Genomic DNA, 25249 nt, shown 5'->3' on the forward strand with positions numbered 1-25249 from the left:
CGCTTGTGCCTTCGGTCACCATCCTTTACGACACCCCTGCTCGCTTTTTATAGCCAACCAAACGGTTGGACGGCCTCCCAGCTTGCATGCCGGGCTGACCAGCGACTGGCCTGGCCCCGGTCATTCTGGAGTCAGGGAGTCTTAGTCCCAATATTCGATGTGACAGAACATATCATGCTCCTCCCTTCGTTTCCTTTCCCACCTGTCTTTGCGCGTCTAGGTGTTCTTTCACGTTGCATCACGCATTAGTCCCTTGCTTGCCAGGCGCTTGTTCTCGTCGTCCTACCTGGGCCCAAGAGTCTCCGACCCTATCCTACCCTACCACCCCCTCATTCTGCTGTCATCCGTTCCCTCGATTCGGATACCCGTCACACCCCGTTTTATATAGTTGCTGTCCCCCCTCCTCTTGCGGCTCAAGTTGCCTTCACTACTACTTTTACTTCGTTGCGATTTGGTACATTCCGGCCGGCTGGGAGGTTACCCGAAAGAGCCCTCGTCTGCTGGTGCCACAGGCCGAGAAACAACCTCGCAGCCGATTCAACCTATCTGCATACCCGGACACACACCTTGTCTGCTCATATCACAATTCATAAACCGAACGCTGCGAGGACAAGTGACCATGGCCAGTTCCAGTACAGCCAAGAGACCGCGGCTGTCTCTCCAGACCAAGCCCGCATCTGGGCCCACGGCCCGGAATGTGAGGGGCAGCAGTTTGGCCAAAACGGATCCGAAATCGCCGACGTCATTCAACACCCTGTCCAATGTCTATGTGACAGCGATAGAAAGATCTACGCCGGTCCAGTCAACACCGCTGACGGCGATAAATCTCAGCCACGCCCTGAAACTTCAGACGGAACCCGAGAATGCGAAAGACCCTCACCAGCGGATACAAACGCCGTTTGCGGCAACGTATCCAGATACACCACTGACGGCCAACCCCATGTCTCCTACCATTCCCATGGAGATTGCCTTTCCCAGTGCCATGACGGCCACACCGCCGTTATCGGCGGGCTCCGTGGACCCTTCAGGGCCCAAGGTATTTTCCTTCGCACCAAAAGACACTTGGGGTCAAGCGGCTCCGTCCTCGCCCAACCAGAGCCGACGGAGAATGCCCATGGCACTCAACGGGCTCGGCTTGAAGGCACCGTATACACACCCACGTGGAATCCACAGCATATTACGTAACTCCCCACTACCTCCCTCGAGTGCGCGAACACCCGTTTCGCCGAGACGGCAATCACTCCGGCTTCAAGAGAAGGCGGCTCGCCGCGTGGGCTACGAAAGCCCATTAACACAAACGATCACGACGGAGAAGTACACAAAGTCCCACATCGACTTGCTTGTGGAGGAGGCGTCCCCCTTTTCGGCGTCTCCCATCGCTGAGGATGCGGAGATGTCCCTAGATCTTACCATGGCTTATTCGGGAGATGAGACGCGCGACGGGGGCAAACCCCGGGCCCCTTTGAGGAGATGCGGAGACGGATGGCCGGGCTCGGCACGGAGACGCCGACCATTTCCTCTCCCGGCCCCAGCGGAATCAAGAAGCGCAAAAGAAAGGAGAAGAAGCGCAGATGGGTGTGGACCATTGGTCAAGAGGGAGAGGACGGCGGTGCCGACGAGGAGGGAGGAGCCATGGCGGCGGTAAGGGCCGCAACAGGGGGCGTGGTCACGATGACGCCTAAAATCGCACTGCCCGTCAAAAAGCACCGCCTCTCGTCTGAGCCGCTGACTGCGGTTAAGGTCAGCGTCGAAGCTTCGGAGTCCGAGAGCGAGGCGGCGGCACGTCAAGTAGACGTGGAGATGTCAGACGACTTCAGCAGCGTCTCGTCGATCAGCCGAGCCACCACGCCGCATAGTGTTGTGGAAATGGACCTGAAGACGCCGACGGTTTCGGTCGCAGCTACGTACCCCATGGTTGTTGCGACGAAGGGCGACAGGCGGCTCGGGTCGGTGGACCTCATCAACCCCGAGACGGGATCAAGGAGGGATACACCAATTCCGCCCGACTTAGTCACAAATTGAAACTGAAAGTGAAAACGATTTATTTGGCAAACTTACATATTAGCCTGTTGCATTTCCTGAGCCCTGTCTAATGCGTGGTGTTGGGTGATGGGGCATGGATTGGTTTTGTTATATGCATGTCGCTAGGCAAATGACGGAGTACGGGTGGTGTTGTTTTTGAGTTGATACCATGGGTTCGGTGAAATATGCATTGCTTTTCTCTATATAACGAAGCCAGACGATAACATGATGACGAATACGAAAAAGGGCATAAAACACCAGACTATACTTACACAACCTGCGCCAAGTAGTTGGTTCATCTGTCATATAACGGTCTAGATCCTCGGGTATGGCAGCCATCTCACTCTCGCTCGGACCAGACCGATGCAATGGCAGTGTCAATCTAAGGGAGACGCGATGGCAGAGCACCAATGACGCAAATATAGACCCTTGTCGTAGATCGCTTTGGTGGGACAAGGGAGCGAGCGAGAGAGGGGTCGACCTTCCTGAACACTGATCGCCCCCTCTCCTCCCCGGCTGGTCCACATGGCTTAGCTCAGATATATCATTTCCTGATAAAAACAATTGCGTGCAGGTATCTGGTATGTGGCCGATATGCTTTCTTCTGGTTGCTTGGCCAGACGGCGGCTGGTTGCTTGTCTCCTGTGTGATATAAATGGTTGTGTCATGGAAACCTGCTTTTAGCACCTAGCACCAAAACAAGTGGCAGCAATCAGCAGATCGACCTCCTCAAGGCCCCCTACCCCTAAGAGGCCTAGAACTCCCAGCGACGTGGGGTGGTTCTTTTTCAGCTACTGGCATTTTAGGCGTAGGCGATCCACTGTGCAAGCTTGTTTTCGCAAACCCCCCTGGTACTCCAGCTCTCAACCGTCCTGGCCTTCGTTCAGGTGCTTTTCTTTCCAGCCCGGCAGACACACCTACGTCATACATCGAAATTGCTGAAAGACAAGTGCACGTTTGCCTGACCGACGATGATGCAACAGCCCGCCAACCTGGCACGGCAGGAGGCTACACGTAGCCTTCCTTTTTGCAACGAGATATATACAAAGACAGACCACCAGTTCCTCTCCCCCCTCCTTGCCTTATATCTTTCATAATATATGCAATTTCTTCGACGGAGTCCCGTTTTTAACCCCTACTCTCCCACATGAGGGTTGTAGAGCTGAACAGCTTTGGAAGAAAGGGCTTGCTAGCTGTGCTAAGCCTGTTGGATCGGGAAAGAAGAATCGGTTAATTGACGTTGCCATTGCGTAGAGCCAACTGGTATGTACAGTTTGTATACTAAGTCATGAAACTGACTCGCGCTCTTAACTTACACGGATTGTCGCGATTTCTAGAGATTGATCACTCTCGCCGGGATCCTACCGAAAGCCAGCTCTCATCATGGATGAAGAGCAGCAGCAGCACAAGCCGGGTGGCCACTACTCCGGTCGCAATCGCATACCCAATATTCAAGAATTTGTCCAGTCCCTTGATCGCGACAAGCGGCGAAGAGACGCTCAAATTGAAAATGCCCCAGATGGAGGCGTCACGGACCACAAGCCCGAGGTGAAGAAGCCCAAGGGCCGTATCGTCACTGACCCCGTGACTGGGAAGGAGATCGAGATTACCGATGTCGAAAGTGATTTCAGGACGGCTGTGGACAACCCAATGGTAAGTTATACGACATCTGCATTCTCCTTGTATGATTTACGTCTTTTCTAATCGCCACATCTTTATCAGCTCTCTGTCCCGAACGCAAACCTTGGCAAGGAGACCACTGTCAAAACAGAAGCCACACAGTCTGGCGAAGAGTATAGAGAAGCCCAGGATGTCACAGCTCCGCCGGATCCAGTGGCCACAGGCGCTACTTCAGATGTCCCGATTCATGGCGAAAAGACAAACATCTTGTTCCACCCAACACCGAGCGTCAGTTACGAACCCATGTACGTCATCATTGAACAGCGGACAACCATCCTTTGCGCGGCTATATTCCTCGGCATCGTCTTGATCGGGAAGTTCTTCGGTGGCAGGCTCTTAGGCTTGATCCCCTTAGGAATGGCCATTGCCTCTGGTGTCTTCTTATGGATGAAGGATCTGGTCAGGCAGGGCCGAGACATCGAGTGGTCGAGCGAGCAGAAGCGTGGCGAGTTCGCTACCGCCAACTTGATTCCTGAGTCGGTCGAGTGGATGAACACGCTGATGGGCATTGTCTGGGGCCTGATCAACCCCGAAATGTTCGCGGGCGTTGCGGATACCCTCGAGGATGTCATGCAAGCCTCCGTCCCGGGCATCATCGAGAACGTCAAGGTCGCCGACATTTCTCAAGGAAACAACCCCATCCGGATCCTCAGCCTTCGCGCACTTCCTGATGGCCACATGAAGGATATCAAGGATGAGATGCACAAGAATAATGAGAAGATTAAGGACCCCCAGGAGCTCGCTGCCGACGAGGAGGGCGGCGACTACTATAACCTGGAATGTTCATTTGCGTATCATGCGAAGCCCAAGTCTAGCGGAAATGCTACCAACCCTCAGAACATGGGAATGCAACTGATCTTCTACTTGGGTATGAAGGGATTATTCGGTGTCCCTCTACCTATCTGTAAGTCAACTGAAACCGACTCATGAAAAGTATGACTGCTGACAACAAGTAGGGGTCGAGCTTATTGGCTTGGTTGGAACTGTGCGACTACGGCTGCAAATGACTCCGGAACCCCCGTTTCTCAAAGCCGTGACCTTTACTCTCATGGGTGTCCCCAAGGTCCAAGCCGGGTGTGTCCCCATGATCGAGCGTGGAGTCAACATTCTCAACCTGCCCGTGATTTCCAACTTCGTCAACTGGGCCGTCAAGACTGCCTGTAGCATGTATGTCGCCCCCAAGAGCATGACCCTCGACCTGGGCAAGATGCTCCAAGGCGATGATATTCAAAAAGAAACAAATGCTATGGGTATAGTGTTCATCCGCATTCACAAGGCAACGGGGCTGTCCAAGCAGGATGCCCGTGGCTCCGTGGGTGGCGGCTCTGATCCGTACGTGACTGTCAGCTTCTCCAAGTTTGGCAAGCCTATGTACTGTACTCGTGTCATTCAGGACGATCTGAACCCCGTGTTTGAAGAAAGCTGCGCTCTCATGATCACAACCGATCTTATCAAGGCCAACGAGCAACTATCCATGGAGCTCTGGGATTCGGATCGGTCCTCTGCTGATGACGTTGTTGGTAAAGTCGAGCTGTCGATGCAAAAGTTGATTCAACACCCGGGCAAGATGTACACACAGATCTCGAAACTGCGCGGTGTGAAGGCCGACAGCGAGATGCCCGGTGAGTTGCACTGGGAGGTCGGTTACTTTGGCAAAACACAGTTCCGTGCAGCACTGCGGACGGATGGTAAAGACCACAACCTCCCGACCGAGCTCCGCGACAAGAAGGAGCTGCAGGACGACGTGGGCGCCATCGACACCGCGCATGAGGACGCTGTCATCCACACGCCGCCAGATCCTCTCTGGCCTTCGGGCATCCTCTCCGTCGTTGTCCACCAAATCGTCAACCTCGAGCTTGCTAATGTCAAGGGCTCTGAGGGCGGCAAGCGAAAGGGCGGCAAGGAGTACGAGCCCGCCCAAGATGCTGGCGAGATCAAGGAGGAGTCCAGCAAGAAGCTACCCAGCCCTTACTGCACTGTTCTCTTGAACGATGAGCTGGTGTACAAGACGCGAACCAAGGTCGTCTCCTCCAAGCCCATCTTCAATGCCGGTACCGAGCGCTTCGTTCGCGACTGGAAGTCTGCTATTGTCACCGTCACCGTCCGTGACTCTCGGAACCGCCAGCATGACCCTATCTTGGGTGTCGTGCCTTTGAAGCTCACTGACGTGCTACAGACAGCTAGCCAGGTAAGTTGCAGCGTAATCTAATTAGTTGAATTTTACTAATATTAACAGTCAACCCGATGGTATCCCCTGGACGGTGGTGTTGGTTTTGGTCGTATCCGAATCTCGCTCTTGTTCCGTTCCGTAGAGCTTAAGTTGCCGCCGCCCCAGCTTGGATGGGAGGTTGGCACTTTCGAGTTCACGTCGGATAAGATCACTTCCACCTACACAGACAAGGGCAAGGTTAAGCTCCGACTTCGAACCGGTGGAAGCTCTGGAACGGTCAAGAGAGAACAATGCAACGTCGAGGAGGGTCTCATGAACTGGAACATCAGTGGTGATGACAAGAACCTCAGACCTAGACTGCCCGTTCGCCACCGCTACCGGTCGCCTATCTTCTTCGAGTTCCACTCTAGCGGCCGACGACATGTCGATGTCTACGCAGCACTTTGGTTGTCGCAGATTGTCGATGGCGAAGACCAGGAGTTTGACATCCCGATTTTCCGATGCAACAATGGGACGCGCTTTTCACAGAACTTCATCACCGAGGAGAACTTCAAGTCCATCCCTGATATCAAGATGGAGGAGCTCGGTCGTCTCCGATTCCGCGGCCAGTTCAAGGCCGGTACCGACCGGGATCATCTCCGTTTCGTCAGTGACAATGACTCTCGTGAGACCATCGAGACTTGGGAGGCTTGTTACGCCGAGGGTGTTCGGGAGGAGGCGGTGTCTAAGGAGCTGCCCCCAGTCATTCAGAAGCTGCACGACGACTCACTGACCCAGGGCCGCGATGTCTTGGCTAACGCCTCTGAGGAGGAGAAGCAGAAGTGGCTCGCCAAGGACGGCACCGACTGGAGTGGTGCCTTTGGGAAAGACCCAAGCCAGTTCATGGGTGGCCAGGCCGGCGACGAGGAGGACGAAGATGAGGCAAACATGTACGAAGACGATGACTCTAGTCACGGTGATCCCATATCCCCGACCCGCCTCCGCCACGAGGAAACGGACCTGGGCATCGCCGACGCCGAGACGGCGGGTCCCGATCACGAGGCCCAGGCGGGTCACCGCCGGACCTCGTCGTCTCAGTACAACCCGTCGCGCAGCAGCGTCGACGGCGCAGGATCCGAGGTGACGCGGATGACCACGAACCAGACGAACCAGACGACCAGCTCGGGTCACAGTCGCAAGAGTAGCAGCAGCAAGAACCCCGTTGCGGCCTACAAGGACTACCGCAGCAAGAGCCGCGACCTGCACCGCCAGCACCGCGGGCTCATGCAGTGGAGGCCCATGCGCAACCTTCAGTTCGCCAAGGACGAGGCCAAGTACGCCGTCCGCCGCGTTACCAAGCTCGGGGCCCTGGATGGGCGCGAGCCAGATGTCGAGACGGAGGTTTGAATACGAAGTTGATGAAATAAGGAGGAAGAGGAGAAGAGGAGAAGGGGGAGAAGCGATACCCGGGTGATATACGAAACTTTTATTTCTTCCTCGGGCTCGTTCTGGCAGAATCGTTTATTCTCTACTTTACTTTACTTACTCTAAGGTAATTTGTTGGCAGAAAAGAGGACGAATGTGTTTGTGTTGAGGTAATCCTAGTATATGTAATACGGATGAGAGAGACATAAGAAACGCAATATGAGATACGAATAACTAAACACAGGGTTCAACTAATTTGAAGTACTCTGATTGATCGTTTCGTCTCTATACGGATTCACGAACATCTCAGCTACGAATCTGCCCTGACCATCTGAATAGTTGCATATTGTTCTTCGTCGTTAGGTTATATATATAGCTGTACTTTTTGATAATGGCATTTTTGTTGTCATTTTGCACACAATGTGCTGATCCGCCGTTCTTTTTGCTCGGTTCACGCACAATATATATGCAATATTCTACACTTTGTCGTACATTGCAGGTAGTAGCAGTGCCTGCCCCCAAGTCTGTGGTTACTGCGGCTGTCGTTTCGCTTTGTACAACCAAGACGCATTCGGGACGACCGAAATCCTGATCAACCACTCCCCCCTCGTAGGTTGCTGGTTTTTATTGATTTTTACGCTACTTTCTTTGCTTTAATCCGAGTTGGCCGCACGGATAGCATCAGCCTCCTCGCGGGCGCGGGCCAGCATCTTCTCCTCAGCACGCTTGTCGTCGATGTACTTCTTCATGATGGAGCGGTCGATGGCGGCGCGGTCCCTCAGGTCTTCGGCCTGGCGCATCTCGTTCTCCTCGTCGGGGGTGGGGCGCAGCACCTGGGCGCCCGTCTTGAGCAGAAACTCCTCCAGGATGGCTTCCGAGTGCTGGTGCTTCATCTCGATGGTCACGACACGCTCCCCCTCCTCGGGCGGCGGCGCGGGGCACTCGTTGGTCGAGCTCGAGTGCGCCTGCTGCGCCAGGGGCGTCATGTGGACTTTGGCTGATGTAGGCGTAGCAGCGGCTGCCGCCGCTTTGCGGAAGTAGATGGATAGGGTGGCGGGGCCGGAGTTGTCCGGGGATCGGTTGATGATCATGGGGATCGCCGGGTTCCAGAATTTGAGACGTGGCAGGCATGTTTTCCAGAATTTCCTGTTTTCCCACGATCCGTCAGAATGCTGCTCGTTCGTTCTTCTCTGCACCACCGAAACCGGCCGGCCAGTCCTACCTGGGTCCCATGTGTCCATCATTCCACCTTAAAGCGAAGTCCATATGCAATCTGGAGATCTCCGGAGGAAGGATTGCTGCGCCGGGGCCATGCCGTAAGTTGAAGAGCTGCAGTCGGCGTCAATATCGCCTCCGTTGGTGGGCTGAGCGGTCTATTCTTTCGGGTCAAATTTACCTTCTGCAGAGAAGGGTTAGCACGCTGTTTCTGTCGTCTCAGACTGCGATGGCAGTGGCAACTTACAGTCTTTAATAAGTTCATGCGCTTTCCCGGGTTCACCATCTTGACTGAGTTGGAGCAATGCTGCTCTCGTGTCTGTAGCTGTGTCCCTGTCGCATGGGGGTGGATGATGTGATGTACAGTCGCAAATCGATAAATTTCCCAAGCGGCTCCCGCAATTGAGTACGGCCCGAAGATTGATCCTGCAGCGGCTGTTCTTGTGTCTTTTCTAGGGGATTTAGCGCTGGAAGCAGCTCTGGGCTGCTGGGATTGGCGGGCCGCCCCTCCCTGTTCCTCCCTGTCCCTCCCTGTTAGCTCTTATCACTGCCGATAACACTTGATTGCGCCCGGAAATTTTGGCCGCTTCGCTTCGCATTTTCGCATTTTCGCATTTTCTTAGAGGGATGGGTTTGACATCATCTTCGTAGATACCCTACCTCCAGTCGAGTATCGCTAAAGATGCACCGTGCCATAACTACCAAATGGCTCGGGAGTTCTTTGAGGACCGCTGAGCGATCCAGCTCCCTCCAGATACCTGTATTTCTTTGCCCGGCTTTTGGCAACCGACACCATCATAATCTGTCCCGACCCCGTGCAACCTTCCCGTCTCGACCTCCATGCTGGAACACCCCGCGGCGATGCCTGCAGACCCAAGCAGCTGAGCCTACCGATAGTGCCTTGGCAGAGCCGTTAGAAGCGTCCGAGCCTGATCCTGTGCCTACGCGGAGTCTTCCTGTCCAGTGCACAGGATGCGGCGCGTTGTCGCAAACTTTCGCATCGGACCAGCCTGGGTACTATGATGTAGGTAGGAAGGCTGTCCGCTGGTACTTGGGCCTGGAAAAGTCTAGGAGTAAGCGGGCTATAAAGGACCGCGAGGAGGAAGGGGTATATCAAGATGTACTCCAACGGTTTGACGAAGCCGAGATAGAAAAGCTTGGCTTGGACGTCGAGGACATTGCTCCTACTTTAGCAGCCCAGCCAGAAGTTGAACGTATGATACCACCCCTTAAATGGCTGTCTGGACTTGTGGTTGACATCTTTGATCGTAGCTCAAGAGAGGCCCCTGAAAGTACCGCTGTGCGATCGCTGTCATAATCTTATGCATCACCAAACTGGAAACTCCATTTTCCACCCTACCATGGACTCGATCCGAGATACGCTTGCTGAGTCGCCGTATAAGTATAATCATGTATATCACGTCCTTGACGCCGCCGACTTCCCCATGTCTATCCTACCTCAGATTCATCAACTCCTGGATCTCATGCCATTGCGGACAAAGAATCGACGTGCCAAGAATGGCAAGTTCTTCCACAACCAGAAGACGGAGATGAGTTTCATCATCACTAGATCAGACCTTCTTGGACCCACCAAGCCTCAGGTCGACAGGCTGGTGCCGTACCTCAGAGAAGTACTGCGGGATGCTTTAGGAAGGGCGGGTAGAGAGCTGCGTCTGGGCAATATCCGCTGTGTTAGCGCCAGAAGGAGCTGGTGGACCAAGGAGCTCAAAGAAGATATCTGGAAGCGGGGTGGCGCTGGATGGATGGTTGGCAAGGTCAACGTCGGCAAGAGTCAGTTATTTGAAGCTGTCTTTCCCAAGGGGCGGATGGATTGGGACCCAAGTCACCACCAGATCTCCATCGACATGTATGGGAAGGAGGTCACCAGAACAGGCTCAACTACTGCAGAGACAGCAAGTTCCGAGGATCCGGTGTCAGAATTGGGCACCAAAATGGAGGACGAGGGCATGGACGAGCTTTCCCTCCTTCCTCCGGCTGCACCCGAGAGCCAGTACCCGGCCATGCCCTTGGTTTCGGATCTTCCAGGAACTACAGCATCACCAATCCGTGTCCCGTTTGGGAATGGGCGCGGAGAGCTCATCGATTTACCCGGCGTGGAAAGGACAGGGCTCGAGAAATATGTCCAGCCGGAACATCACTCGTTGCTCATCATGAAGTCCCGCATTGTACCGGAGCAAATGGTCGTCAAGCAGGGCAAGTCGATTCTGCTGGGCGGGCTTATTCGAATCACGCCTCGGGTTCCTGGGCCGATTGTGCTGTCCTACGCCTTCACGCCCATCCAACCACACTTGACAGCCACAGAAAAAGCCGACGAGCTTCAGCGGCAAGTCAGTGAGCTAAATGTTGATACCATCACCGTGCCTGGTACTGGCGAAACGATTAAGCTGGCAGGCTCGTACCCGCTCAAGTGGGACGTGACTAAGGAACGGGCTGGCCCTATCACGCGGAGAGATGCCGTGGGTTTGAAGGTGGACCGTCTACCCTACCGTGTCCTGGCGACAGACATTCTCATCGAAGGTGTCGGCTGGGTCGAGATGGTGGCGCAAGTGCGAACGAAAGATCTCTACAGCAGGCCAGCGCCGGTGGAAGAGGACGTGTCGCGCACCGAGTCGTCTTCAGCAGAAGCAGAAGCAAAGCCGCAAGCTACGAAGGCGCTGTCGGCCATGGAAAGGCTGGAATCGATAGCCGAGGATCCGAGCAAGAGGAAGAAGAGCTACGTGCCACCTCGTGTAGCAGCAGTACCAATCAAGGCGGATGAAGAGCCAAACTGGCCCATTGTTGATGTCTATAGCCCCGAGGGCAAGTTCATTGGCTGTCGCAAACCCTTGAACGGATGGTTGCTGAACAAACCCCTGGTCACGGCTGCTCATAAGAGGAAGAGACCTCGCAAGAGCATGAAGGGGCAAAAGAAACTGGAGAAGAGCATAAGACGAGGCCAAACGGGCTGATACGGTTCATGTATTCGCAGCTCACGTACAAAGCAATGATAGTAATGACTTGATATGCAAAAAGAAAGGACGAAAAACAGAATTGTTGGACGGTTCAATGTTCAAGAAGAAGGTTAAGCTTGGCACTTGGTGATTAGCTCCTGCCGATCGGATCGTCCAAACTGGCAGGAGGACCCTTGCCAAGTCCCTAAAAGCTAAAGCCGAACGAGCAATGACGCGGGGCAAAAAAAGAACGGCGGGGGGGGTAGGGGGCACCTAAGCAGATAGACTTTCCTCTCCATGCATGGGATTCTTTACTTTGCCCACTTCATTGAACAGCACAGTCTAACACGGCGACACGCTCGGAATCCACCCGCCGCATCCTACATCTTCTCTCCCGCACGTACAGACTCCGGCCCCACTGAGAGGGAAGAGGGACCAGAGGGAAGAGGGACCGATCGACCTTGGAGACCCGAGCTTTGGACGAAGAGCAGCATCACACCTCCGACCCATAACCGAAAAAGAAAACATAGAAATGTCTGGTTCAAATCCACAAGGCGGCGCTCGCAGCGGCGGAAACAACAACCACGCCCCCAGGACCGCCTCGCAGACCGTCACCATAAGCTCGACGTCCCCGGGCGAACCCGCCGAACCGCAAGCCATCCTGCGCCTCCGCGGTGGCCCCAGCAGCAGGACCGCCGACCGCGGCCCCCACGTGCAGTGGGCCGAGGGCACCGTCGACAACGAGGGCCTGGGGCGCAAGAGCAGCAAGGTGTGCTGCATCTACCACAAGCCGCGGGCCGTGGGGGAGAGCAGCAGCGAGGACGACTCTTCCTCGTCTTCGTCCTCGGACTCCGATTCCGACTCGGGCATGGGCCGCCGAGGGGACGCCGATAGGGTGGGCAAGGGAAGCAACAAGGGAAAGAAGAACCGAGGCCACAAATATGGCGATCATGACCACGACCACGGCGATGGGGAGAACAACTGCGACGGACGCCATCAGCGACGTGGGAACAGGAAGCCGGCGAGGCGGCCGAGCCCGAATGCGTACGAGAAGCAGCCCAAGCCCAGCAAACCTAAACCGCAAGAAGGTGGTGGTGGCCCTTGATGATCCCTAAAACCGAGATACGATACAAGTCATGCTTTATGAACGGCGTTATATTGCTATACTTTTCTTTCTGCTTCTTTCTTCTGCGTGCCTAATAGGTCGCGGGTGTCCTTTGTGCCGGAAAGGGATGGACAGGCGTTAAATACCCCAAGAAAGACGCCAGAGAAGCCCGTATACTCTAGAGTGTCACGGGCTGTTTAAGAGGGTGCCCGACGCAGACAGGCCATGCTCGCCAGAGAGATACATGTGGATACATTTGAGAAGTGATGGGACGTAATGATGGTGGAAAACGATACACTGATTATAAAATACCCCCCCTCTGCAGTTGAAACGAGGACGTCGATAGAACATCACGACTATACGTGGAGAGCATAGTCGCGGCCACTATAACGGGTGACTTTTGACGTTACACAGCCAATACGAGGCTCGATATACCATTAACAGTATAACCAGATATTAATCCTGAACGCTGCGCTTTCTAAATGGTGCCTCTCAAGAGGGTGGCGGCAGTTAGTCCTCTACTTTTCGACTCATGCCATTTCCCGGCTCCCGGATGAATCATCTGCTCCACCTGATTGAAATAGCCTCCATCCTTTCTGCTCTCTATATGCTCCCCCAGCCTGAGGGGAGGGGGGGCGGATCCAGGTGGCGGAAAGCAAATGAAAACCAGAATGCCTTGAAATATCAAACTTCGATGCGCGCTCCCCATCACCCAACGCCAGAGGGTATGATACGCAATCCGAACCCCTCCCGACTTCTTTTATTTTACGCAATACGGGCTGTGATGACGAGTTATAGTGTAAACATTATCATCGGTGATTTGTCCTTTGGAATTTTCGCCTTGGGCTGAGACTGCCAAATAAGAACCAACGTACATCTATGTCGCTCGCATCAAGTGACATAGATAACAGGCTCTCCCGCTCTTTCTGCGTAGGGCGGGCCGGGGCTACTGCAATTAAGATAGTCGCTGTAGTAGTAGTAGTAGTAGTAGTAGTACAAGATAGGGTGGCACCAAAGCATCAAAAGAACGTCAACAGGCAGAAAAACCAGAATCGATTTGCTTTGCGAAGTATGGCGTGCATTGCAGATGGCCCCCGTGGGTTGATCTATAAATCGATCAAACGCAGTGTTTCGTATGTATTATCAGTGAGAGCCGTTAGGCGACACTGGTGATATGGGAGATGAGACCATCATCATACTGGGAACCTGTTTCCTTATCAAGCCCCTTTTGCGCTGTTCAGGTCGCGGGACACCCTCGATAGCCCGAGGTTCCTTCATCAAGGAGCGGTCCAGTTTGCTGGGTATCCGTGTTGTGATGGCCCGGTAGTCGCCATCAAATTTGGCATTGGGTAGTGGCACAGAAGCAGTCCTCCAGATATGGTCAAAAGTATCGCTCAGGTAGCCTTGAGGCTTAGTTGTTTTGGATGACCCATGCATTCCTGGGAGCGAGTGAGAAAGCCCGTGGGATGCCCTGATGGTGGAAAGCCTAGACAGTCCTGTGAGTCCTGGTTTGCCCCTTGCCTTCTTGGCCAGGATTATTTCGTCGAAAAGCCGGACAGCAGGATTCGTGGCTGGGTTGAGTTCTCGTTCATGGATGAACTCATTGAAAGCTGGCGCTAAGTCAGTGGCAAGGCCTTTAAATTGACGCCGTGGGGGAAGATATGCTTACTTTGTGTTTCCTTCATCATGGTGCCATATTCTTGCTGATCGTACGGCATACTCTTGATGAAACCATTCATGTCGAAGGCATACAACTGACCGGCATTTTTCTGGTCCTTGCTTGGCCGGCCCAGATACTTTCGATACGTGTAAAGAAGGCTGGCTTGGCAACGAACGAAGGCAGCTCGGACTTTGTCAGCGTGGAATGCTGCTGGGCAAATGAGCGAGACACAGCCTAGACAACGTCCATGGGACACAGCAGTGCACCCCTGGCATTTATAAATCCCATCCCCTTCCGCCCGTTCGTCGCAGATTGAGCATTGAGACATGCCATCGTGGGCATTGAATTCGAAGCAATGGCCCTCAACCCACACTATTGTCTCAGTGTTGTGCACAGGCTGTACCAGCATGTTCGGCATAATGGTCGAGGCTGCTATGGTGGACTGCGCATAAGTAGACGGCGCATATCCGCCGTACGAGGATTTGGAATCCACTGAGATGGCCGAAATAGAGAGATTGGCCTGATGCCCATTTAAAAATGGCATGTTAGGTCGATGCGTGGGAGGCTGCCCGAACGACGAGCTTCTTCGGGCCTTTTCTTCAAAGTTTCCAGCAGATCGTTTCTCCTTCAGCGTTGCCGCAAGTGCGAACCCCGAATCGCTTCGGGATATCGGTGTCGTGGGCATTTGCGGGAAGTTGACCGAGACTGGCGACACCGAATTGGGAGGACTCGTCTTATTGGACTTGCTGGTTGCCGGGCGCTCAGGCGCAACTGGTTTGGTATGACTGAATGTATTAAACAACGGCGCCTTGGGGGTATCCGTAGAGTTAGGCTCCCCAAATGTCGAAGAGTTCTGCGAAACCCACTTCCCTAACGTGCTGGGCGAGGCTCTCTCATCAAAGATGGCGGAATTTTCAGCAGAGAACGCATCGTACGGGAATGATTCCATCGCGTAAGGGGGTGGCCCGGCAGGAACACCGTAGCGAAGATTGTGAGGAGCTGCCAACTGCAGGAGGGACATCAGTTTGCGACGGATCTGTTTCGGCAGCCGGTGAGGCTGAGAAGTCGCATCAATCGTGTCTCTGTCTAGATCCACCAAAACATAGTCATCCTCAGGGAGCTCGATATTGTCGTACCTCCTCTCGATGCCCACGATGTACGGGCATGGCGCATCCAGCGCAGACAACAGCCGAGCCGGGAGAATGGGAATGAAGATACTTGCCCACTGCATGGGGTACAACAAGTTGGCAAGGGCATGACAAGCAAGATGCAGCATCGCTGTATGCGAACTGAGGAATATGATGCGCGATTCGGACATAGCATATTCGAACAGTGCAACAATGTTCTCCAAAGACAGTGATCTAAAAAGGGCGTAGATGTCTGTACTTCGAGACTGAGGAAGCTCATTCTCGGCCTCCTTCCGTGCATATAGCCGAAGCTCGCGCACACCAATCTCGACCTGAGTCTTGGATCCCAGTGGGCTAAAGGCCTCAGCACACAGGTTGACAATATAGCGTTCCAAAGGCTGCCATCTGCCAACTCGCGGAGAAGTCGCCGGAATACGCAGAAGAGCACCGTCGGTCATGGGGACGATTACGGCTCTTAACCAGTCTTTCCAGAAGGTGAGTCTACTGAGATCTCTCCCGAGTATACCGAACGCACGCGGCGTCCACAGGCCGCTCTCGCCCGCGGTCAATCCATCGATTTTAGAAGCAGCACCATGTCTCAGGGGCCGCAGCATTTCCGTCATCAAACTGATCTTCTCCTCGACTGAGCTGATTTGCTCATCCAAAGTGTCCCGGGCGGCGGACCCTGATGGAATAGTTGGTAACTTGGCAAGTAACTGGGAGAGGTGTGCCCTCTCGGCTGCCAGTCGTGCACCTAAGCTGGCGGCGAGTTCTCGCTCTTCCTCTGTCATATGATTTTGTCTCCACTGCTCACATCTTCTCTCGATATCTTCAGCAATGTCCGCCGGCACTGCCGTCCAAACAATGACAGTGATGCCGTATATCTTAGAATTATCATCCGACGTCATTGTGAAGCCGTGCCAGGTCGATCGAGGCCGATCATCGGAGGAAACGATCTGTATATCGTTTGGAAAGGCAAACATGGGCACATAATCTGGAAATTTGCCTCTCCTGGTCAGTTCCTCTGTCGCATCACGAGGGGGTACCGATCAAGTAGTTCGGGTTCGAAGCGTCGCTTTAAAGGGTGCATGTCCGGATCTAAATTGAGCGGCTCCGGAGGCGGTATAACAGAATTGTAGTTACTGAGTCGCTTAGTAGTGCGGATCGAGGCTGCAGTATCACATTGTAAGGAACTGGTAGTAGAAGGGGAGAAAGGGGGGTCAAAGGGGGTCATACGAGCTTTCGGGGTTATTGGCGCTTTACGAGCGCTGTTCATATCTTTGAAGCTAATGCCGCGCCGTATGCTTCCTCGAATGCTCCCACGAATGCTCTTCAGGGGGCTCATCCGCCCATTGGAATCGGCCTTGATGCGTTCGGTCCTTGGATTGACCATAGGCGGGCGCGAATGTGTCTTGGCGCCGGCACTGAAGCTGAGATCTTCTAGGAAATTCTCTCTCTCGGCGGCAAACTTGAAGAGAGCTTTGTCGAAATCGAAGTCGGCTAGAAAATTCCCAAATCCTTCATTGGTGGCGGCCCCGGGAGTTGGGTTGGGACGTATCGTGGCACTGCTCCTATTGCTCCTCGTATTCCCGTCCACTTCTTCCAAGGTATGTATAGATGATTTGGAAAGTCGGTTGCCCGAGTTCTGCCTCGAATGGCGTGCGGTAGTGGCTTTTTGGAGGAGAAGCTCCAGCATTCTCGCGACTGGGGCTTTCTTCTTCTTCTGGTTCGCCGTCTTCGGTAATCGTCGAGTCGACCTGTGTAGGCGTAGATAGTGGGAGGAAATCCTGGTACGAAATCGTCTCTATGCCTGCGATCCAAAAGTAATCGGCAAGCGGAGCCGGAGCGTTGCCCTCCATAGCATGTCAAGTAGTAGGGAGAGTCAGCTCCCTCTCTGCTCTAGGATGACACCGCCAGTTGAAATTGGCACAGATGATATGTGGTGCGAAATGGCTAAAATAGAGGCATTCGAGAATGTCGTTTATTCTCTTGGCCTTTTCCCCTCAAGCAAAGTATCGGCAATTGGTCTTGTTGGGCGTCACTCGCAGCAGGAACTGTGGGCTGTTTCGGGGGTGGGTTAGTCGAGAGAACCCGAGGGCCTTTCCGTGGGCAAGCTGCTTTGTGACCCAAGAGCTTGAGGGTTGGGAGAAGGATCGTTCTGTTGTTAACCCTCAGTCGAGGGGGAGAGGAGCAATCGAATGCAGAGGATAAGATCGTCAAGCCCGATGCAACCAAGTGGGCATCTGGCAAAATGCGGTGCAATAGAGGGGAACAAGGACTCGTCTCGCGTGTCTTGTCGACGGTGATAAGTAGGACCAATCGTAGCCGGAAAGGGGACGAGACTTCTGGTTTGTCGAGTAGTGGTCGCAAAGAGGAGGCTTGTTCCTTTTTGGCAGTCACAAGACTTGTTACAGCTAAAGAAGTTGTCTATCTCGGTATTTCGCTTGGCCCTGTCTCTTTTTGTTTGTTTGCAGTTTTGCAGGAGGGTTGCAACCTGTGAGCGTGAAGTCTGGGAAATCAAGCACTCAAGTACTTTTCCACGTTCTCATGCGGCTGTGATGCACGCCCAGCTTTAGCCTGCATCCATTCAGGAGCAATTATGTTTTTTTTCGACCCCCTGGCGGTGGTGCTGTCGTTGGGGCCCTCGAATAGCCGATCTCTTCTATTGGACAACAGTGGCCAGGAACGTCGATATCCAAGAAGCGAAAAGTTGGTTGGCGTTGCGCATGCGTCGATGCGACGTCCTGGGTGCAAATCCAATGATATAATCAAGGCGGCAGTGGTTCAAGTCATGCAGTGAAGTAGGAACGTCAGATGGGGGGCGGGTTTGCTGGGAGAGAGGGAGTGCGAGTCGAGAGTGGGAGTATCGACTTCGGGGGATGTTGTTGTCAAGCGAAATCAGTCCACACCACCACGACTACTAACCACCACCTCCTTTGGGTAGTCTGGGTAGGGGGGAGGGGGGGCATTGGGGGGTGTTCAGTAGACAGACAGCAGTACATACATACAGTACAAAACTACAGTATCACTACCACGTCAAATACCACCACTTTGGACGAACATGGATTGCGAACCAACCCAAAGCCAGCCAGCCAGCCCATGCGCAGAGTACAAAGTAGTGCTACCGAGGGATGTGGTGGGCAGTGGATAATGTGTGAGTCGATAGCCTGGACGAATACCCTAGCCGGCTTGATAGAGGAGGTGGAGCGCGAAAGCGGTCGAGTTGAAGCGGCTTTCATCTTTTCATCCTTTCATCCCAGTCCTTGGATCCTTGGGCGACCTGGGCGCGACCTGGGACCCCTGCACCCCTGCACCCTTGCTTTTAGTTGGGCTCTGCTAGTGCAACCTTCCACCCAGACTCGCTTTTTTGGCTATGTATGTAGATGCATCGTGAACGCGAATTGGGTTGCGCTGGTGCTTGTACCAGGTAATGTTAGGGTCTGTCTGTAATGTGCATCATGATTAGCTACATGTACATAGGGAGCCACGGGCATTGCCAATTGACATCTCCCCTTCGTCCAACCCCCATCACGCCTACTAGACAGCCCACGAAATCGGGATGGCATATGTAGACACGCAGACACAGACAAATAGGACCAAGCAGGTAAGTCCATAGTAGAAAGCTGTCTTGGATTCCAATCTGATCCATCTGCTACATACATGCAATCTAGACGTATGTTTCCTGTGTGATGTGGATAGATGGAGAAGCTGGTGGACAGCGAAAGCACTGTTGTTAATGTAGGCGTGTCCGTACCAGATCCGTACTTCGATATGCCCAGGGACCGAAACAGTTTAAGCAGCGGAACCGACATCGTTCGACAAATCAAGAAAACATAGCGTCTTCACTTCCTGCTAACGGTATGGCTTGGTCAGGCGTTGTACAACCTCAGAGAAACAGCAGGTCATGATGAGCAAGTGAAAACTGAGATGCCACCCGGCCAGTCCAGTCCTCCTGTCCATCCAACAGCCCCTGGGAGACTTCCTAATACTGAAGTGGACGGACGGTTGGGAGGGCTTGGGGCGCTAGCAGTTAGTTAGATCACACACCCGCTCCTAAATTTATCAGTGCCTTTTTTTTCTAATTCCCTCTTTCTCCCCTTCCCCTGGTGCCCCTGAACCGAGAACGGGGAGTGCTGAACGCCGTGTCCAATGCTACCTACAGTACCCTAGCACCCAGCAAGCCCATTTCTCACTAAATTTTCGAGGGAAATCCCCCGTTGTCGATCGGGCTTATCCTCAACGCCGCTGCTTCAGCGCTTTCCCAAGAAGGCCGGTAGCGTCTGTGTTGGGTTACCTTCGGTCGTCGGCACGGCTGCCCACTGTGGCAGAGAGGAGGCCTTGACGATGGAGAGAGGGAGAAAGAAGTCCGGGTGCTACATGCGTCTGGCTCGGAAACATCAAGTGTAGTAGACTGGCACTCTGACACTGCATGTGTATAGACACCTGCATCCACCATCACGATGGATTGTTCTCCTCTGTCCTGTCCTGCACCCAGTACGGAGTATGTGGGAGGAACATATGATGCTTAGCTACCGCCCACGACGCACGTTGGTTGGCTAGCACGATGACGTTTTTCCTGATCGGGCAAGAATTGAGCCAAGTCAAGCAATATATCCCTAGCCTCTGTGCCTGACGGTTATGATTCAGCCTCCAAACGAGCACCAAATCAAAATACCCGATGCGCCCGCCCGCCCGTCCATCCATTCATACATCCGTTCGTCCCCTTTGCTGTCTTCGCTGCATGTGTGGGCGGCATACGTTTACAAGGTAGATGTGTCTGTTGTAAGGATCCTACATATGTATGCGAGTCTGGGCACCGGCGTGGGTTTGCTTTCCAATCGGTGACTTACATACATATGTATATACATACTGTACATAGAAGCACAAACGACACCTTGCACCCTCTTTCCATCCTGGCCCGAGGAAGAAATCTCGTATTTGAGCCGCTCGGAGAGACAACTCTTTCCAGGATGGCCTTTCAGTTGAGAGTCTTCCTGCCATGGGGTCCGCCTGAAGGGGGCCCTGAGTGTAGTGGAGACGGCTGCAGTCGAAGTGGACGTCAATCCTTCGCCATCGTAAATGGCCGTCAATCCATCTGTCACCAAATCTAAATCGGCATCTCAGAGGAGATCAAAAACCTCACAATAGGCCTCGGTCGAGCTTGTATGTACTTGTATTTTTCTTCCCCTCCCCCGTCCCCCCCCAAAAGAGGAAACCCAAAATTACATTCATGGTCTTGAACAGAGGGGCCAACACTGGGTTTGAGCCTCGAGCTTTCTCAACTCTCTCTGCAGGTGTATTCGACGCAATGCATGAATGCAGTCAATATATTTTCATGCCTGAAGTTTTATGTTTCAACGTTCTCCCCCGCCCGTAGTCCATCCAGGTGCCAAGTGCCAGTAACAGGCCAGGGCAGGAGTGGCTAGGCTAACCCGAGTAAGCACGCCACTGCAGATACCCCTGGTTAGCAACCGCTGTTGTATGTTTCAGATGCCGCCTCCTATGGCCCATTACATGCTAAACCACGTATTGCAAGCCCAATCTGGCGACTCGCAGATCAAGTCTGGATTCGTGTGTGATATTCCTCCTACCTGAAAACACCGATCAATATCTTACTTATGTTGGTGCAAGTCAGATTGATAGTCAAGAAGTGGGAGAAAGCGGTGAGCTTGGAGCCCCTAGCGTAGCCAGCAACGACCGGCAGAACCGGTTCTGCAACTGCACCTTTCTGGATGGATGATGACGGTCCGGACATCAGCAACGAAAGGGGCACTAACAGAAAAAGGGAGACCTGGGCCAGTAGCCTGCCTATAGCTAGTCAGGGGTAGGAAGTGCCTCTGTTCCTGGATTGATGGGGATTTTGGGCAGTAACCATAGATAACTAGTCGCTGCCAGGTAGATGTTACTTATCACTCGCCAGCAGAAAGCAACGGTTCGCTGGAAATGTGTTTCTGCAGACTGCGCGGGTTTATGTGACGTATTGCGCCTCGTGCAGATCCTAACGACCCCTACTTCCGTCTATGTATGGGGACTTTTCAATATAAGAGCGTCTGAGCTTTTTGGACCTGGACCAGGGGCGGCGGAGATCCGCTGCTGCAAGTGATAAAATGGGCGATCTGCGGTTCTCTTGGGCGGTACTGTACGATGCCCAATATCTGTCTGCCCCTGGAAGATTGTGGTACCCAGTTCTGCAGGTCAAGGGAGGAGTATAGAAAATTACTTGATCTGTGTTGGATAAACATGTTTGCCAGCCAAGCAACTAAATGCAAAAGACGGATCCAACGGAAGCATGGGACACGCGACCTGTCACTTTACATCCATAGCTACTCCGTACGGCACGCATGTATCCAAAATGGTCGGGCACGCATGTAGGTAAACAAGTACGCATATGTGTGCAGAGAAAGGCAGTGGATGCCCGGAGAGGATTGGGCATGGCAGCCAAAAGCGACGATATAACGGGCCGGCATGATCAACGAGTAGCCAAGGAGGAAGGGCAACCTTGTTCTGTCCCTGTCCCTGCTGTACAGCGCGCTACGTCGCGTTTGTCTAAGCCACCTTCACGCGATAGATTAATATAGTCTAGATCGCTTGACAGAATCCAAAATGTGTAACCAGCAGACGGGTATGGGAGCGAACAGGGCTATCCCCGGTTGCATCACGTCAACCTGCTGCTTGTGGGACAACAACATGATCCATCGACAATTGCAGTGCACTTTACCCTGCCGGGAGACACGTGATACCTGCATATACATAACAAAGAGCAGTCGACGCGAAACTCCTCGAAAGGTCTGATGCCCACGGCGTGGCCCAAAATGCCCTACTTTCCGCTAGTATGGTTCACTTTTCGTGGTCTAGAGCCACGAGCGAGTCGCCCAAGATAGAGAAGCCCTGGCTATAGCAGCTATAGCCATCTCGAACATATTGACTACACATGTGCAACTACGACGGTGAGCTTTACGAGATACCCGCCTGTCCATTCCACATGCGAGACTTGATGGGGTTTTTGGTCATTCAAGCATCTGCGACATCTGTCATGGGTAGTCAGAAAAGAATAAGGAAACCCGAAACGTCCTTTAAGTGGTCACTCCCGAGTCATGACAAACAGAGCCCCCTCCATCCTTCGTGGATGCATTTTTTAGCTACTTACTTTCTTATCAACGGCTACTAGTATACAGATCCGACGCGGTCGTTGTTGGTGTTGTTGTTATTGTCTAGGAGTTTCCGGCTAACCGAATACTGACTCAGTCATTGCTCTGTGTTCCCCGTCATGACGTGTAAACCACGTTTGATACTTAACGCGGCCCCTGTTAACAAGGGTTACAGCGTCGTGGATGTGCAACGCAGGTACGCGAGCTGCAACATGGCCAACACAACTTCGAACCCGACCGTGGGAGAACCCGTAGGTAGTGGTATGTAGTCGGGCTCTTCTTTTTCGAATCCCCGTGAAAAGTACTGACTCTCGTCCTACTCGATGACCAATGAGAAGAAGATACCAGCCCAAGCTGAACGGGGCTGGCTCCCCCCTGGTTACCACTGCACCTTTGCACCTCCCTCGAGCTCCCTCTGTCAAGCTTTAGTCCGGCCCAAGCCACCCCGTTTGATAATATCCTTGCTTAGCCAGAAAACGACGACAGCGACGCGTTCGCCTAGCCGAGTCGGTCCCGGGGGGGTAGATGAGCTTAAGTGTGTATGATGAGGGGACGAGGGCGTAGTTGCTCAGCTGAGAGTTGAAGGCGGTTTATGGTTATGGCTCGGTCCGGTTCCTCATACTCGGTAAACTATATAACCCTCAGCTGATATGGTAAACCCGAAGACCCTTTGTCACTTAGACTTCGGATGGAATATCGGAAATATTCGTTCCGGGGAACCTGAGTTAAAGCCACGCCTGCCTCGGAGAAATATATCAATCTATCAACCAGCCACCCAGGTTTCAAGGCCCGGTGACCACATGCAAAGTGAATACGTAGAGATCAACCTGGCGAGATCTGACATGTACGATCAAGTGTGATAAAGTTAACGTTGTAATTTGCAGCCCAGGAATGGTGGCAGCACTGGAAGTGGGTATGACTCAACAGATAGTCGCCAGTTGAGCAATCATGTTCGGTTGAAACCCCGATTCATATCTCTGTCAGGCCTTACTTTTTGGCATCTACCAAAATCGCAGGTATGCATAGACCGTCGGCATTGTCGATGGCCGGTTATTGCACAATCGTTCCCATGGGCAGAGCACTATCAGATCTAGTTCATCGATCGCTTGGACATTTTCACGGGCAACTTGGCCTTGTCGCTTCTGGATCCATCTGAGCGGTTGCATGTTGGTGAGAGAGAGAGATTGGCTCGTCCTGTGGAAACCAGTTACGCTACACACTTGGCAATTCTTGATCGTTCAAAAGATAATAGTCCAAAATGGTTAATGTTCAGTGGCTGCCGATAGCCGACTACTGGCATTAGCAATATTGTAGACACTATCGAGCGTTCGCATAGCACATGAATAATTACACCCAGCTGCAGCTTCTTACCAAGGGACAGTATTTTGATTGTCACTTGTGAATAGGGGGTATCTTCAACGTCCGCCAGCTTGTAGAGTGAGATGCAACGCCCTTCTCTCTTCTTATCGGGTATTCCTAGCGCCTAGCTTGCCCGTAGCCAAGAAGCCCCTGTTGCCCATCTCCGTCCTCCAGCCGATGCCCAGCACGCCAAACACAACACGCCCGTCGCTGTCCTCCACCACCGGCGTGCCTTTGCCGTCCTCCTCGACGACGAAGCACACCTGCTCGACCTCCCCCGGGTGCAGTACGGGCCGCGCGCTTTCGCTCACGATCCAGTTCGCGTCGCGGTAGCGCAGCCCCGTCTCCAGGTTCAAGACCACCCTCTCGAGCTGCATGGTGTCCTCGCTGCAGTTCTCTAGCTGGGCTTCCATGATCCAGCGCCTCTTCTGCTGCTTCTGCTGCTGTTGTTGCTGTTCATCGGGACCCTTTTTCGTAGTCATCGCATTATTGTTGTAGGGCAGTGGGCCCACCTTTGTTCGTACGATCAGTGACCCCTTGCAGACGAATTGATACAGTTTGCGGAACGTCCGCGTGCGCCCGCTCGTTTCCGTCGCCTCGTAGTAGCTGACTGTGACGGCGAGCACGTGGTTCCCTTCCTCCGTGAGGTCGAAATTCACAATCTTCTGTAGCGTCTGGCCCGCATCGAGATCTACGCCGCCCGTGCCCTCTGCAGCTCCCGTTTCTTGTGTCGCTGGCGCGCTACCGCCGCCACTCGGCCCCAGCAGAAGCTTCTGCACCGTCGCGGACCCGGGGGTCTTCATTTCGGCCTCGATCTTGACCTCGCGGATCGACTTCTTCTGTGCTGGTGCCCTCGCTGACTGCTGGGTTGTCGCGGGTGGCTCGGGTGGGATGTCTTGGTTCGCGCATAGCGTACAGCTGAACGTTTCGCCCACATAGGCCGACCCAAACGACGGTGGAAGGTTGAGAATGGGCGTGAGCAAAAAGGGGTCCGGGTTCGTCCCAGCAGTCGACCGGTAGGCGAGCGACGCGGGAACCAGGTGGTCTGCTGCGGCGTCAGCGGCCGCTGGCTGCAGTTCTGAAGGCGCGGCTAGAGTGTGTTGCGTCACTAGAGACGGCCTCGATAGCCTGTACGTTTCATGTTAATCGGACATCTTCTTGTCGTGACAAGGACTCTCAATGATGCTATACCGGAGTACTTTGAGAGACACCGAATGCGGTTCCTTGACTGAGTCCATTGACGGATAGCGCTGATGGCTCATTCTGGCAGGGCTCTCCGGACCGCTTCCCAGATTTTATCTGGGTTGATATGTGGCCGAATATAATAACCCGATACGTCCTCAAAGGCAGTGGCTTGTAGATGACTCGAGTTCCGCAGACCAACGCGACGGGTATCACGTATGTTGGC

General features: G+C 53.5%; 8 protein-coding genes across 8 annotated transcripts; 4 read left to right on the forward strand and 4 right to left on the reverse strand.

Moving 5' to 3' along the window:
* Nucleotides 1–619: 619 nt before the first annotated feature.
* On the forward strand, nt 620–2022 carry PG998_009673 (uncharacterized protein; the record flags this gene model as incomplete). Its single annotated transcript, XM_066876489.1, has 2 exons — nt 620–1395; nt 1533–2022. The coding sequence occupies 2 exons, from the start codon at nt 620–622 to the stop codon at nt 2020–2022; spliced, it is 1266 nt and encodes a 421-aa protein (XP_066728645.1).
* Nucleotides 2023–3405: 1383 nt separating this feature from the next.
* PG998_009674 (c2 domain protein) lies at nt 3406–7258 on the forward strand (the record flags this gene model as incomplete). The annotated part of the gene is made up of 4 exons (XM_066876490.1): nt 3406–3675; nt 3745–4606; nt 4659–5890; nt 5939–7258. The coding sequence occupies 4 exons, from the start codon at nt 3406–3408 to the stop codon at nt 7256–7258; spliced, it is 3684 nt and encodes a 1227-aa protein (XP_066728646.1).
* Nucleotides 7259–7929: 671 nt separating this feature from the next.
* On the reverse strand, nt 7930–8777 carry PG998_009675 (mitochondrial 54S ribosomal protein mL61; the record flags this gene model as incomplete). Its single annotated transcript, XM_066876491.1, has 3 exons — nt 7930–8422; nt 8499–8605; nt 8739–8777. The coding sequence occupies 3 exons, from the start codon at nt 8775–8777 to the stop codon at nt 7930–7932; spliced, it is 639 nt and encodes a 212-aa protein (XP_066728647.1).
* Nucleotides 8778–9173: 396 nt separating this feature from the next.
* Nucleotides 9174–11460, forward strand: PG998_009676 (uncharacterized protein; the record flags this gene model as incomplete). Its single annotated transcript, XM_066876492.1, has 2 exons — nt 9174–9705; nt 9764–11460. 2 exons carry the CDS (start codon nt 9174–9176, stop codon nt 11458–11460), a joined length of 2229 nt encoding a protein of 742 aa, XP_066728648.1.
* A 514-nt stretch (nt 11461–11974) lies between these two features.
* Nucleotides 11975–12547, forward strand: PG998_009677 (uncharacterized protein; the record flags this gene model as incomplete). The annotated part of the gene is made up of 1 exon (XM_066876493.1): nt 11975–12547. One exon carries the CDS (start codon nt 11975–11977, stop codon nt 12545–12547), a length of 573 nt encoding a protein of 190 aa, XP_066728649.1.
* Nucleotides 12548–13690: 1143 nt separating this feature from the next.
* On the reverse strand, nt 13691–16242 carry PG998_009678 (DENN domain-containing protein; the record flags this gene model as incomplete). Its single annotated transcript, XM_066876494.1, has 2 exons — nt 13691–14157; nt 14217–16242. The coding sequence occupies 2 exons, from the start codon at nt 16240–16242 to the stop codon at nt 13691–13693; spliced, it is 2493 nt and encodes an 830-aa protein (XP_066728650.1).
* Nucleotides 16243–16905: 663 nt separating this feature from the next.
* PG998_009679 (uncharacterized protein) lies at nt 16906–17193 on the reverse strand (the record flags this gene model as incomplete). Its single annotated transcript, XM_066876495.1, has 1 exon — nt 16906–17193. The coding sequence occupies one exon, from the start codon at nt 17191–17193 to the stop codon at nt 16906–16908; it is 288 nt and encodes a 95-aa protein (XP_066728651.1).
* Nucleotides 17194–23945: 6752 nt separating this feature from the next.
* PG998_009680 (uncharacterized protein) lies at nt 23946–25103 on the reverse strand (the record flags this gene model as incomplete). Its single annotated transcript, XM_066876496.1, has 2 exons — nt 23946–24969; nt 24994–25103. The coding sequence occupies 2 exons, from the start codon at nt 25101–25103 to the stop codon at nt 23946–23948; spliced, it is 1134 nt and encodes a 377-aa protein (XP_066728652.1).
* Between the last annotated feature and the right edge of the window lie 146 nt (nt 25104–25249).

Source organism: Apiospora kogelbergensis (genome assembly GCF_038363985.1).
Source record: "Apiospora kogelbergensis strain CBS 113332 chromosome Unknown utg000006l_segment0_segment0, whole genome shotgun sequence".
NCBI lineage: Eukaryota > Fungi > Ascomycota > Sordariomycetes > Amphisphaeriales > Apiosporaceae > Apiospora > Apiospora kogelbergensis.